The sequence below is a fragment of the Plectropomus leopardus genome, chromosome 11 (assembly GCF_026936395.1).
Source record: "Plectropomus leopardus strain MGB_pleo_1.0 chromosome 11, ASM2693639v1, whole genome shotgun sequence".
Lineage (NCBI taxonomy): Eukaryota > Metazoa > Chordata > Actinopteri > Perciformes > Serranidae > Plectropomus > Plectropomus leopardus.
The window spans coordinates 15,568,712-15,584,528 of record NC_142186.1 but is presented as its reverse complement, the minus strand read 5'-3'; the positions used below and the strand labels follow the sequence as shown (position 1 = coordinate 15,584,528).

Here is a 15,817-nt window from a genome sequence, read left to right as displayed (position 1 = left end):
GTGATTTGATTGCAAAATAGGTGTCCAGTAATTTTAATTTTAAATCCTCATCAGTGTCCTACCTCTCCGAGTGTGCAGAGCTCCATAATGATCCAGACTGGATTATCGGTGATGACTCCCATCAGTTTGACTATGTGGGGGTGGTCAAACTGACGCATGGTTACTGCAGGAAAACAAGGCAGGGGACAGATCACAAAAAGCATGAAAGTTTTCTGAATGGAAAGTGCTAATCTGCAAACTCCTGAGACTCAATAACTGTTGGCAGGTAACATTCAAGAAACACACATAAGGAACTTACGTGCTTCTTGGAGAAACTTTTCCCTGACGCTGTCTGACGTCGAGTTCTTACACGTCTTCACCGCCACAGACAGAGCCGGGTTCTCCTGCAAGACACAGATCCAAGCAAACGATCAGCATTACAACAGAAGCGTCTTTATTCAACATATTCATTGCATATCAAAACACAGTAAGAATATATGATGTTTGTCTACCACCTTGTATTTAAATCATGAGTGTTGCAAGTATATTATGATTGTGAAGTGGCAGGCAAACCCCATCATTTTCTTCTGCTACAACTATATATATGTAATGTGAGTTCAATATCAGTTTATTCTTTTTAGTCAAGCTTCAAAGTGACTTTGCAGTCAGTGTGAGGGAGAACAAAGACAAAAGAGGTGACTACGAGACTGCATTAATTACACACACATGTATAAGTCAGTAGCAGATTTTTTCCAGCCTTAAAAAGATGCCTGTAAAAAGATGAACCAGTTTTGTATCTACAGAACTGTTTGTTATGTGAGTGAATGGTTTAATGCTGCAAAATTAGCATGGATTTGCATTTTTTGCCACCTGTCCACCCTCTGCAAGTAAAGGCCGGTCTATTTTAATTTGATTACTCAGGTATAAAGCTACTTTAAATCAAGAGCTATAGATGTTAAATGACTGTGTGAGAAAGATACATACCGGGCTGACGTAAACTCCTTGGTGGACGTCTCCAAACTGACCCTCACCTATGCAGCGTCCCAACTCAATACGATCTCGCTGAATCTCATAGTCCCGTGCTATACACACAATATACATAGACATGAACACACACACAGATACAGACACACAAACAAAAAAAGACCTTCAGATCAAACACACACATCAGTATCTGCACATAAACTTTTATGTCAGCCCTTGCATATACCAAGCATGTCAGAGTGTTTAACAGTGTGCAGAGTTTGTTTAAATTTTCAACCCTCATCCTACCAACTGAAGTACCTGCAGACCCCTGAGGTATATTTTTTTGTAATATCTCACAGGTGCTTTAGTCTATTATTCTTTTTTTTCAGATCTTTGTCAATTGTCAATTATCAATTGTCATTTTTGAACAGACGAACACTTTGCACATCTGTTTAAAACAGGTGTGTAGGAGATGGACCATTAAGATGCAATTTGAGAAAAATCTCCGGCACAGTCTAACTTGCAACAGAAACAAATATAGTGCAATATTCTGGTAGACTTTAATCAAGTGGTGTAATGTCACAAAGTAACAGTATTTTGTTACAGTACTTAAGTATTTTTTAGGAGTATATGTATTTTACTTGAGTTTTTATATTTCTGTCAACTTTTCAAAATGTACACTTTTATTCTACTACATTCCCCCTATGCTATTTAGTTACTTACTATAAAATAGAGAATGAACTGAGAAAGGGAGGGGAGGACGGACAGACAAATGAAGGAATGGGAGAGAAAGAAAAAATAGATTTTGTTCTTGAAATCTTTTAAGTTGCAAAAAAGACCTTTTATTCTTTAAGTATAATTTACACTCAAGTTTGTAGTTGGTGTATGTTATGGAGAAGTAAACATCAAAAATCTCAAAATTCTGAAAATTCTGTTTGTTTTACCAGCATTAACTAGTACTTTTACTTTCAATACTTAGGCATTTCATATCATAAAATTACTTTTGATACTTAAGTGCAGCAAATATCTGATAATGTAAGACTTTTACTCAAGTAATATCCTAACAGGTGACTTAAACTTCGACCAAATACATTTTCTGATAAGATACATGTACATTTACTTTGCTTACATTTCACAATAAATGTATTTCTTTTGCAAGTTAGACTGTGTGGGAGTCTGTCTGCAAATTAATGCTTTTTGAAAGTACTAATGCGTGGGGGTCAAAAGCGCACAATTCCAGCATCGCATTTTCAAAAGATGGAACTAAGAATAATCTGTTTTTCAGATTATATTAATCACGTCACTGATAATGTTTTGAGAAGAAATAGGTAAATATTTTGCTGTGATGGTTGTTTCTCACAGTAGTTTACTTTTGGGGTCATTGTATGTTACACATGTCGGTAAGATGAGTTTTATTGGCAGAAAACGTGCCACTAATTCTGTGAATTATCATTACCTGAAACATTTGTCAAAGAATATTATTCAAATGTTATACCATTGCCATTAAAGGAGATGCAGTTCTGGAAACAGACTCGACCACATGGTATCAATTTCATGTGTGCGATCTTTACAATTCAAATGTAATCATCCTGAATTTCCAGATGAATAAAGTTAATCCACCTTCCTACTCTGACAAGCTTAGTTTTATAGCAATCAGCAGAGCTCAATGTTGACAGCATGCAACAACAGCATCAGCAAACCACAGCCAGACATGCCATGCGACACAGACGAACTACAGCCAATAACACTTAATGTATACATGGACATGAATATTCACGTGAAATTAAATTTAAAATGGATAAAGTCAGGTGTATTGAAGAATAGTGAGACATAATTGGCAGGAATTCAAAGCTCACAGTCGAGCTAAGGGCCAATCCTTTGTAATAGTCAGACATTTTTCTTCTGTATTTTTTGAGAAATAAGTGAGAAAAAATGCTGAATTTTTAAATTCATTGTTAAGATAATAAGAATCTGTGAAATGTTGGCTGTTGAGAGGCTGGTGGTTTGCTGGCGCTGCTGACCTGACTTTGTCCATGTAATCCATATTCAGATATATGAGCATACATGAGCACACAGGTTTTGACGAATCGCTGACTTCTCTTTTATACTGTTCATGGTTGAGAAATGTTCAGCACATGTGCGACCTTTAGAGACAACTACACTGGGCAATAAAATGCCTTTAGTGGGAGAGAGACTAAATGAGTTTGTAACATAGTGTACAAAAAAGTATCCAGTTGGCCATAATTAATGCCTGTGTGTGTGCCCTGCCTCTAAATGTCGCCCATGTAACCTGATCTTGAAAAAAGTTGATCATTATGGTTAAACAATGAAGTGGGACTATCCTGTTTGTTAGTGGTTTGGGTTTAAAATGCTACAGTATTTAAATATATACGCATCTATTTTAACCCTTCCCTCTCACTGCACTTCCTCTTCCAGGCCAAAGTTTTAAATAGGAACATGCTCTGAGTCAACTCGCCTGGTTAAAGGGTGTAAAAATGGAGTTGTTATCCTAAGCGGTGAACAACTTGCATGTTGTCAAATGGTATCAATCTTAACAATCATACAAATGAGTACAGTTTGTCCTTATTTTTCATAAACATTAAAAATAACAAGGTCCTTGCCCAACAACTGGGATTCAGTTTCTGAAGCTACCATCGATTCAGCCCAAAACTGACAGCACAGCAAACATCAACAGAGGAGGGGGTCAAATCAACGGGGTTCAGATACAGAAATAAATTCGGTTTTATTTTACAGTTGCAAGCAAACATAAAATAAGGATCACAACAACCACCAAATCAAAGTGCCATCACAAAACAACCAGACTTATGGTACGTTCCAATCATTACCTTGGTCTAGTCCATAGTATTCTGGGGGAACGGGTTAGTGATAGGAGACAGAAATAACTAGCTGTGAGTACAGAGATCCATAAATTTTGACTGCAGTCCTTTAACAATTGTTTGTAGGTGTGACAGTGATGCAGATAAGTTGGAGGTACTGTAAGACAGTGACTGACTGTGCCACTTATTATATAAAATACCTGGTTCTAGGATATTCAAAGCCTTTCAGTTTTGTCTCAAGGTAAATTTTAGTTTATTTTAGTTTATTTGTTGTAGTTTATTGACCTTTTTGCATTATTAGGTTCATAAAGACAATTGTTGTTTATTTAAACAGACTAACAATTTGCTGTTACTCTTGTGTACATGTACGCAAAAGCATGCACCAAACACAAACACCATGGGTCACCCCGAGCTAGCCCAACAGTTTGTAAGTGTACGTTTATGATGCAGACACAGTTTTAACACCAAATGGACCCCTTTACTTGCTAGGCTGCCTATTTTCTTTCACAGAACCAAAACAGACAATGAGTCAGTCTAGACGTGAACAGCTTAACATGATCTTGGCTGGCTTCTGCATTTTTGAGTGTACCTATCTTATAACTTCTAAATCCATCATATCTAAAAAAAAAAAAAAAAGTCACAGTGAATATTTTGCTATCTCTCTATTCTTTTCGACTGGCTTGCTCTCTTTGTGCCTTTTTTCTGTGTTTACAACTGTTCACAAGACTCTAGAAAAATCCATAATTTATGAACGGTCAAAAAGCAAAGCCATGTTGAAATTTGGTCGCATAAAAAAACGTATGTTTGTGACACCCAGACAACATTTTGAGGCAGTTTAATGGGGAGTTTTTGTAAGTAAAGACATTTCACTTAACGTTCCAGCTCCTTTCACCGTCATATGTTGGCATTGATATCTCCACTACCTCTAAATGTTGCCTATGTAGCATCACCACTCAGAGTTATATGAACAACACTCCTAAACTGGGTGAACAGGCACGACTTAGCAGCAACAGCAGCACAGCAGGCCCTCTTCACATTTACTCTCACATTTAACAAATCAGAGACATCCTTCAGGAGTCTTGGGGCCAGATAAACCTCTACATTAGTATCAATATGATGACTTATATAGCGATTAGCAGGACATAGAGCCATTTAAAAAATGTTTACTGTAACGTAAACATTGTGTTGAGATAATGCCTCAAAGCAGATTGAGTAAGCTTGTGATAACTCACTGAAACAAATACACATCACAGACCTATTAATATACACATAGTGTGTGGTTCAAGTGGTTTCCCCTTTTATATTTGATGGCCACATGTGACCGCGGAAAATGTAGATCAATTCAAGCCTCAGTCATAATTTTGCCTGCAATTCTTATATCCACCAATCTAAAAAAAGATTAATTCAAAACTGAAGCCTGAATAGATTTATAATTAGGTCCATTGTATCATAAATTCTCCTTTAAGTTGGAGTGTGATGAAATATTTATACCAGCTCATCCACAGCATTTCAAGTTACGCTGAATAATGTTGATTGGGTTGAACCAAAGCTCACAATGCGAATCACTTGATTAAATAATAAATTATTTATTGTGAAAGCTTATCAGTTGATGATGTTTTTATTGAATATAAACAACCATGAGGGTAAGGCAGGGGGATATCCATAAATAATCTGTCTCTAAACAAACATTCATAACAGACTTGGAATAAGGTTACCTTTCTCCCTGACCCTTCACCTCTACAACCTTTCCACCTGCACACACATAAACTAACACTCACATGCACACACACAGGTGAATACACCAAAGGATTGCATGGTTTTTGCGGCCACTAAACCTGCACAAATAACATAAAAGAAACTGTGTAACTCTTCCAGCACCTGCAAAGGGTAAAATGCAGCCCAAACTGTTCTGTTAAGTCAATATCAACTTGGTGCTCCTATGGTTTTGGCACATATTTAAATTAGGAAATATGCACACAAAACTGGCCCCTTTTTGTACAAATGAGCCTCACTGCAAAAACAGCCCAACTCACAAAGATCAGCCCTCATAGCTACATGCAGTTACAGTGAAATTAGTAGCATCTTCAGAGAGTTGGTGCTAACTGAAGCGCACTGACAGACTGGGATATTAAATGCCAAATACAGCTTTACTCTGTCATATTTTCATTTCTTGCCTTACGTTTTGAGGAATGCCTCTGCACCGTGTCAGTCAGGATCTGTGGCTCACGGTCAGAACATTTTTCAGAAAAGTTTTCTTCCTCTCTCTGTCATTGTTCTGCCTACTGTGTTCTTAGTGCAAAGGCACCATATATACTTTGCAACATGAATAACTGAAATTGCAGAATTAAAGGGCAAATTGAACTCAGAGGCAAAATGTTATGGGTGTGTTTGCACCGTAATATCACAAGAGCATCTTTTGTGAATTGGACCTTGAGACGGGGCAGATAGCAGGTGCAAGTGATGTGCATTTACTAGTGCTATCAGCGGCCGCAATCCATTCTAAATGAATTCAACCCACAGGATGCTGCACAAGTCTGCAGAAGTCCAGAGGTGCACAATGACGACCTGACATTTGTGTCTCTCCACTGTTACATTAGCTGCCGACAATCTTGTGTGGACATGTGTGTACTTACTTGAAGGCATGGTATAGGTGTCCTCCTCATCTATGATCTCAGCATAGTCGTCCGTTTCTGCAGAGCCAGAGAAAAGGTTGGGAGGAAAAAAGAGCCAAGAAACACTAAGTCTCAGTAGGTGACACACAAAAGAGTAAAAAGAGCAAGAGCTGACAGCAAGCTCACGTATAAAACTCCACTTTTATATAACAAGCTGAGTCACCCAGCCAGCATTAAACATTGAGGTTATCTGACTCAATATCAATCGAAAGTCTCATTATCAACACAAAATGATTCGCATCACCTGAATGTTAACAAAATACTGCAATTATATACCGTGTCACTATGAAATACTTCGATCCACCGATTCCAACCATTAAACGAATAAAATCACCACATGCAACTCAAGAAGCTCTTTGAATGTGCCTTCACAGACAAATAACGAGTGAAAATGACAACAATAACAGAAACACACCATCTTAAGACAGATGTACCTTTCCAAAAGACCATCACCATACCCAATTCCAAGCACATGCACACCAATTTAAACTTTCTTGTACTACAAAACAGCAGCACTCGAGGAATGTCGGACAGAAGAGTACAATAAAGAGAGAGAGAGGGGAGCACAGAGCAGAGGAAAGGGGAGGGATGGAAAGGTTCATTCTTTCCACACAAGTTGAAGAATAACAGGTTGAGTCATGGATTAGGCTGAAACCGTTACAGGCAGATACACAGATAAAGTAAACACATACAGTAAGCTAAATGTAAACACAGAGCAGGAATTCCATGAAGTTACTAATTCAATATGGTTAATAGGAAGAATGTTTACCATCGCCACTAGTGTGACCTGCAGAAGCCACATGCAGCATGAAACACACACATACACACAGAGGGCAACAAAGGGAGAAAAGTATTAGTTTTACTGTTACAAGAGAAATAAATAAGGTCACATTATTCAATGACTTGTTACTATATTCAAAGTAATTTTTATGTAATTCTGTGTAACTGTGAGTTAGTCAGAGGTCAGTCAGGACAGTCAGAGCAGAGGAAGAGTGACAGTGACTAAAGCTCTCCATGTGGACATCTGGTAAGACAAGGACTCTTCACTGCACACACACAGATGAGGCTTTATAGAGGAGACAGGGTACGCACACATATCTATGAAGCCTTTATCCTACTGTTAGCAGTCACTGTCACTCATGACATTTTGAGCAGCAGACAAAGAGGAATATCAAAAGGGGAGAAACACACAAACAAGACAAGAGAAAGCGAGACGGGAGTTTATACCTGAGACGCAAACAGCTCGGGTCCGTACTCCGTCCATCCGTTTTTCCATCCGCCTCTCATGATTTGAAACTCTGAACAAAAGACAAGCGAACCAGTTTTTGGCTCACATTACCCAAACTTATGCATTCTGAATGAGCTTCCAGTTGCAGCTATGAAAATGACAGTGCACCCAGAGGAACAGAGGATCCTCCTACATCCTGCCATGTGTTTAGCTTTACAATATGGAATGTTAGAAAATTATCAACACATGTCTGTTTCTGATAAAGAATATGAAACTGGGCAATACAAGGACTTAAAATCAAATTATCAAGATAAAGATTTTGCTCTGAATTCAGGTCCAAGGACTGCTAAAAAAAAAAAAAGTTACAGCATATGCTAAAAGCTGCCATTCAAGTTTCCCTCAAAGCAGACTCTGAGGTACAAAACAAAAGGAGTGAAACCACCAAATAAAAAACACTTATGACAAAAAAGTAAGTTGTGCTAGTTGAAGTCAAGATGAACCATTACTAGCTTCAGCATCATGACATATTTTAGTCAAACAAGGAATTTGATTGTTGAAAAGTGGACGTGCCATAACCAACATGCTTATGAGGTATGCTGAGGTACAAACTGGAGACTTCCATGGTGCATAAAAGGTCATGAGAGTCTTTTAACTTATTCCAAAAGTCTGTAGTGTCTTTGAGATAGGAGGATGTCTGTTTGCTGCTCTAATGATTTTTTCTTATGCAACACCTGAACTTTCACAACACCCATTTTATGTCTCACAGGAAATAAACACCTTGTTTCTCTTGATATAGCAACTAATGAGACAAAAGGAGTCTTTTGACTTACTTGGGGATGGACGGCAGAGCTCTGTCCCCCTCTGCAGACACAAAATGAACACATGAATTAGACACAGAGCAGTCTGCTTCATTTTGTAGCATAGTTATTTTTAGAAAAGACTAGCAAAACACAGGCTGGTTATTCACAGTGACAAAGCTTCATCAGCAATAATCACAGCTGGATACTGTTTGAAAGAGGGCTGACAGCAATTTCAACCCCTGAGTACTATTTATAGTTTTTTTTTTTGCTACACTCTTAACAACATGAAAAATAACCACAATCATCAGCAGCTGCACACAAATTTATCATCATAACACTGCAAAAGACCCCAAAATGTGTGTGTATAGTGAACCGAATAAATGTAAGAACAGTCGTGCGTCCTACCTTTGTGGACTCTGACAATGAACGAGTGAGTAGCTAAGGAGACGAGCCGACAGTAGCCGTCAATCAAGTCAGCCATGTTTTCTGCCGTAGTCAGCGATGCCGTAGTGACTGTGAGGGGCTACACACACACACACACACACACACACACACACACACACACACACAAAGGATTAGTGAGACAGAGCGTTTCTTCACAGTGACACAATGAGAGCTTTATTAGGGATAACGTCTTCCACTAGTGCATGTAAACACACACTCAGTCTTCCACACACATACACATCCCTTCACAGATACTCTAGTACTGATGCGCACATGCTTTTCCACTAGTAAGAACTGCTTCGAGCACACACCCACTCTCGACAGACACACTCACGCCGACACTCAAGTGCAGATGGCAGCACCCGCCTTCACCCTCCAGTGCGCTTCTCTGTTCTTTCCCTACATCTTTTCAGGTTTTTCCTGCAGTGTTTGTTAGTATAACATAAAATGTGTTTAAAAAATTACATTTCTGCTTAACAAATTAAAACACAACATGACTGCAAACTTAATAGCCAAGACACAGGTAATAATGTTTCACAAAGAACCACCCTACGATGGAAAAGCCAAAGGAAAAGTATGCAGAGTGTGTGTGTTTTCACCTCTGGAGCTCCTGCTACGTTGAGCTGCAGCATGCCTTTCCTGTCCTTCTCTTCCAAAGCAGAGTACTGGATGGACTGAACCTGGTTAAAATTAGCTAAGTGTGTAGGCTGCAGACACAAAGACAAATACAAAGATATATTAAAAAATAATTTTTAACCTACTGTATCCATCGGTGCCCTTTATTGAGCTCAGTGGAAAAGAATCTTTTCAAAGAACTGTAGATCAGTCATGCAAGAATGCACAAGGTTAAGGCAGATTTTTTCCATCCCACAAGTTAGTCATGTATTTCCATTTTTACATGCAACAACGTCAACCACAGATTTCAGTGTTTTAATACCAAGCACGAGAATACAATGTCAACACGGGTGAATTTTAATGTGTTTGTGAAGGCCAACCAGGACACGCTCCTTAATGGACTTATTCAATTAATTTTAGACATTTTGACAGGCAGTCTGTCATAATTAAGTTGAAATTTAATGACTCAATTTGAGCTCTGGAGTTACAGGTGTGCAGGTGTTTCATACATTTTGAGTTTCACTGCAGGACTTTCCAGGCCCAAGGCCCTCAAATTCAAGGACCCAACGTGGAATAGTTTAAAACACAGATCGCTGTATTTAACTGTTAGAACACTGAGGATGTTTATACAATGAAAACTGGCAAGCTTTGCGGAAGCTCACTGAAAACTGAAAAAAAGAGAGGCTTGAATGTGTTAGCACTGTGCTGTGTAACAGTGATGGCAGACACTGTGATCTCTTGCTTTCTCTACTACAGCACAGTAAAACAATATATTGTGTGCACTGAGCAATAAGAGACAGACATTTTTCTTATCAAATTCAGAAATTTTCAAGGATTTCAATGAGCTGTAGGAACCCTTTTGTATTGAAAAATACCTGACCATGTGCATTTCAAGACTTATTTCAACTACAGCACATAGGGAGACAGGAACGTCACAAGGGGCATACCAGTAGAGGGCAGTATGGAGGATTGCCACTTTGGCCTTTGGTCAAAAACATGCAGAATGCAGTAGTAAGCATTCAGCACTACTGCAGTGCATACAAGAGCAAAAACCCTCTAAAGTTCACAAAAAATACTGAACTGGATCGTCTGTTAGCTGGAATGGATACATTAATAAAGTGAATTTTGAAACTGCTAAAAGACTAATAGTACACAGTTATACCTTGAATGAGACTAGCTGTCAAAGTGCATACTCACCATTGAGCCCTTATCTGTGAGGTAGCTGATTCCTTCTTCTGGTCCGATAGCCAACTCTACTGATATTACCCAACTAGACTGGAGAGAGCAAGACAGTGGGAGACAAACGGCATTAAAACACATGTCACATTGCATTATATCATCTGCTTTATTAACTAAATACAGCACTAGCAGAAACATACTATTGATGGCATAAAACAATTAAATGTTCTCATCTGTTTTCACTATTTTCAGTATGAAATGACCTCTAGGACAGAGGACGGTTTGCTAACCTCACCTTGCTTGGTTCTCCCAAGCCTTTACAATCAAAAATGACACTCCACTCTACACCCTGTGAATGTTAACAGGCTATACCTCCTGACTCAGTATGAATTTAAGGGTATGAAAAATGTATCAATGGATTTCACCTTTACTAGTAACACTATTTGTCTATATGAATTGAGTGTTGCCCTACCCCCAAAGCACATTTGAAGCACTCTTTGTCGAAGCGGTAGATGGGGGAAAGTATCTCAAAGAACTTGTGGATGCTCTGTTCATCGTTGAGGTTAGCAAACTGCTTAAAGGTCTGCTGGATCTGCTTACGAAGAGTCTTCGCCTGATAGAGGGGGAGAAAAATAATTTCCACAGGGTTAAGTCTATCTGGGAGAAAGTTGGTTTAGAGCCAAGAAATGCACAACAGACAAAGCACACTGCAAGTGACAACAGGACGTTTAACTTCATTCTAGACAATCAGATTATCAGACATTCAGCCAGACATCCACTCAGTCATCAAGTTGGTCTCCCTGCCAGTCAGCCAGTCACTCAGTCAAACAGCCATTAGCTCATCTGGACAACAAAGCGTGACCAGGATTCCCAAAGAAATTTCCGCCACATTCCTCACAATAAAAGGAAGTACATCAAATATATGTGAGAAACAGTCTCAGTTGATATATAAGACAACTATGGAACACACGAAATCAGCTTGACAAGATGACATAGATAAAGAGATATAGATTAAGATTAATGATTAATGATTTTTGTTACACACAATTATGCCTCTTGCAAAGATGGGTAGATTTATGAAAGTACATTTTCCATATGTAAAATCTACATTAAATATGCTTTTGACAGAATATAGGGCATATTAACAACACAAAAAAGGTCAAAGGGGGCTATGGGAAAGGGAAAAAAAGACCTTTCTGCCACTGTCACTTCCGTTATCCAGCAATCCAGTTTTAAACAGGTAAATTTTCCTACATTAACAGTCATTTAGACTCACCTTCAGGGAGTCCAGTAGACTTTTGGGGAAGAACCTTCTCAAACCAACGTCTTTCCTGAGAATAACAGAGTCACAATATTTATCATTGAACTGCTGAAATCTACAATCACATTATTTCTTACATACACTGAATCAAACTGAATTAGAGGTAATGTGATTTACAGTGTGGATAAAATAAACCAATCTTACTCTAGTAGTTCATAATTGGATTTTTTATCCAGGGCGTTTCCTGGCATCTCTCTGAAGAATCTCCTGTATAATTCACAGTGAGAGGGAGAAATGGATGTTTGAGTTCATTTATTCATGGATAACTTCTGTGATATTAGCAATGACTAACAGTCAAATATCTGTTTGAGCAAACAGAATTATTATAAATATACATATGTAATAATGTCTGAAGAACTAGTGTGTGTGTGTGTTTGCGTGCGTGCACGTGTTCTCACCTTATTTCCAAACAGCCCAGTTTCAGAGCAACATCTTGATCCACCTGATCAGCTATATGTTGCATGTAGTCACTCTTAACCTAGAGAAAGACAGTGTGACATCACAACATTTTAGAACAACGCTGCTGTATGGATAAAGTCATACAGAAGCACCATGACAGAGCAGAATGAAGTATTATCAGTTAAGTATCAATTTATTTATCCATTTAAAGGTATCATGCCTGCTTTGTTAGATGTAGAAGTGATGGAGCAGACACATTTTTTTTTGTATTATTTCAGGACGACAGGAGATCCTGCTGTGTTGCCTCACCTGGTGATAGAGGTAGTTGAGAGAGGGTTTGTCTTCAGAGAAATGGCTGAGGTAACCTTTAGGAAGGTACCGCATCCGCAACTCATACCTAAGAATGACAATGACAATTTGGCTAAATATCCATAGAGCCAGCAAACACACATACACACACTCAGAATGGAATAGCCCGCAGCATCCAAATTCAATGTCTGTCTAAGGCACAGAGACAGAAGGTGTATGCTTACTCATACATACAGCTGACGCATGCATTTTAAACCTCATACTGTGGCCCAATTTGAGGTATGCAAGAGAATAAAAACCTGAACAACCAACAGCTTCATTTATATAAGTAATGAAATGTTTACTATCACACAATATGACATTCACTTTAAAACATCTTTCCATAATTTGGACAAACCTTTATCAAAAATGTCAAATGTGAAGGAAAATCCCCAACACCATACTGGGTGATTTGAAGGAAGTCTGGGGAATTTAAAAACCTATCTCTTAGAGCAGCTATCGTGAACTGTTGGTACACGGGCAAAATACGGCCCACCATAGCTTTGCATCTCCCCCGCAGAATACATATCAAATCAGAAAATGTAAGGAGGAAAAAAACTGTTCCAATGATTAGAATATGTAGCATTTTTTTTCTTCCTATATTGAAGCGAACCCAAAAAACAGTTGAGATGAAAATAACGTAATTAGAGATGATTTAGCAACCCCATTTATGTGCATTCCACATGTGGGATTTAAAGATGTTTTAAATCTATGTGTCCACTTATTATTAGTGAGTAACAGTGATGCTAAAAAAAGTGATAAAGTTTTCTGAGTAAGTTATCATAACTAATTAGGAATGGCAATAGACCTCCTTCAACCTTGTCTTCCATTCTCTCTCTTTCTAAAAAACACTGATGGGCCACTGTTCAAAAACCCAGTTAAGTCAGTCGAGTGGACAAATTTGAAGGTCTAGACCCTGACAAAAAATCTTCATCCAAGAATGGGGACAAACTAATAGCTCTGATTTACCCTTTTTAAAAATATATTTTTTTCACATGCTCTTATTCTGTGTTTTGTTTAATATATTTCTTATTATAAAATAATTATACTATAATATTAAACAAATGAATTAAATGATTAAACAATAATGGGCTAATTATCTCTAATCTTTTTTTTCTGTAAGTTAGGCCCTGGCTGTGTCTGCTTGGAAAAATTCTGTCTCTTGGTGAAATGTAGTTGACTGCCCCTGGTTAATATTTTAATTATTTGTGCATCTGACTTACAAATATTTAAGCCTTGAATAATAAACATGGAGTATACCACGAAATCCACAACATGATCCTGTCTGGAAAAATCCCACATCATCAATTTAGAGATAATAAACTATATGTTGCACATGATCGAAATAATTTTATAAAAAGTTTTACATATTTAAAAGAGTAATTGTCATGCTGACGCTGTGGGCCTGGGCAATTTTCTCACATTATTTTCTTGATTCCTCCTGTACCACCTTCACAGGAAGGTTGTAGTACATTTTGGCTACATGGAGCAGTAGATTCTATGTCTTGTTCAAAGTCACCTCCGCACGTTGGCTGTTTGCCAACAAAGGGTCTTGAAACAAAGTTTTGAAGTTAGTAGACGCCCTCTCTACTCACTACATTAGTGTCTGGTGGCACAGTGAGACGTGATATCGTATTTTGCTGACAGTGAACTAACTGAGAGTGATAACCTTGTAATACCATAAAGCCTAATGAGATTCCTGCTGTTACTCTTGCCAGTTAACTGTGCCACAGAAGGACCCAGATGGGCCATCATTGTTTATCGTGACATATTATTTTATGACTGACATATTGCAGTGACTACAGTGGAGAGAAATGGGTCAGGAGAGTAGTGAGCCCTAAGCTGCTGCCATGCGACGGGCCTGTAGTTAGATGACAAAGGAAATCAAGGCTAAAGACACAATGAATAAAACATCCTCGTTGTATAATGAATGAACCAAAAAGAGAGTGTGAGAAGAGAGAAAATGATGCATGTTTGAGAAAAGAAAGAGCGGGATGAGAAAGAAAACACAGACGTGAGAGAAAGAGGGATGGAGAGAAAGATCAAAGCGAAAAAGAACGACTGCAAGCGCACGAGAGAAAAGAGAAACACGCGAGGGAGCGAGAGAAGAGTGAGATAGAGTCAGTCCATCCCCTGGGCTACTTCTGCTGTTCTAACAATAGCTCGGCAGCAGCAGAAGCTCCTGTGGGCTTGCAGCTCTGCCGCCCTCCGAGGCAAAGCTGCAACAACTGCTCGGCTGCATGTTAGCGGTGTGAACAACTCGTTCATTTTGAATTCATTTCAATTTTAATGACTTTGGGTGTAACACATCAACTGCAGGACAAAGGACTGAATTGTAAGGAGAGCTGTTAACAATATCAACTGAAGATGGCTGAGCGCCAGCGTAGTTGGAGTGTAGGCTGAAAACAGAAAGAGCTGCTTTCAAATAGCAGCTCATGCCCCCTCATCAAACAGAGCAGATCATCCAAACCAGAGTTTAATCACGGGAAACTGAATTCCCAGGGATACACATGTATTGTGTTTCCCAAGAAATAGAATAATGAGAAAAACATTGTAGGTGTAAACCAAAAAGGCTGATACATTGAAAGCATTGGAAAAACTACAGAAATATTTAAGCCCTTTATGTCCTTCCACTTGAATGCAATTCTCAGAGTCGGCAGGGGTGTTCAGCAAAACAAGGGTTACTTCCTTTTGGCCCATCAAATTCATCTATTCTAGGCTCTACCATATACAATTGACGCAGAACTATGTCTGCCACCAGCTTTACATGGAAAATATTTCGAAGGATTAAACAATGAAAAACAGAATATGAACTTCATACCAACGTTACAGAATAACTTTAAAATTGCATGTGACTTGCTTTACGAATTCTGTTTGCCTCTCTTTTCCCTTAATATCTGTTAATACCACTAAATAATAAACTAAAGCAGCCAAGTTGGTAGCCCATATGTTTATGCATATTTCTCCTTGTTGCATATAGTGTTGCTTGAAATATGGCTGATGCATTTGCTTGCTACAGGCTGCAAGTT

At 38.5% G+C, this 15,817-nt stretch overlaps 1 protein-coding gene across 11 annotated transcripts in view; it reads right to left on the bottom strand.

Moving 5' to 3' along the window:
* Positions 1-15,817, bottom strand: part of LOC121945745 (focal adhesion kinase 1-like) — a 78,088-nt gene that overhangs the window by 35,174 nt on the left and 27,097 nt on the right. For 6 of the 11 annotated variants that reach the window (XM_088084063.1, XM_042490058.2, XM_042490072.2 and 3 more), the window contains 16 exons: positions 12,750-12,837; positions 12,440-12,519; positions 12,186-12,248; positions 11,997-12,051; positions 11,193-11,333; positions 10,739-10,816; positions 9,526-9,633; positions 8,888-9,005; positions 8,513-8,543; positions 7,682-7,752; positions 7,224-7,241; positions 6,416-6,472; positions 3,792-3,812; positions 964-1,061; positions 299-383; positions 63-163 (listed from right to left, as the gene is read on the bottom strand). In XM_088084063.1, the coding sequence (XP_087940189.1) occupies positions 63-163; positions 299-383; positions 964-1,061; positions 3,792-3,812; positions 6,416-6,472; positions 7,224-7,241; positions 7,682-7,752; positions 8,513-8,543; positions 8,888-9,005; positions 9,526-9,633; positions 10,739-10,816; positions 11,193-11,333; positions 11,997-12,051; positions 12,186-12,248; positions 12,440-12,519; positions 12,750-12,837 (1,213 nt within the window). The remainder of the gene's footprint in view (positions 1-62; positions 164-298; positions 384-963; positions 1,062-3,791; positions 3,813-6,415; positions 6,473-7,223; positions 7,242-7,681; positions 7,753-8,512; positions 8,544-8,887; positions 9,006-9,525; positions 9,634-10,738; positions 10,817-11,192; positions 11,334-11,996; positions 12,052-12,185; positions 12,249-12,439; positions 12,520-12,749; positions 12,838-15,817) is intronic. The other 5 variants (XM_088084058.1, XM_088084061.1, XM_088084059.1 and 2 more) reach the window with 3 other exon arrangements.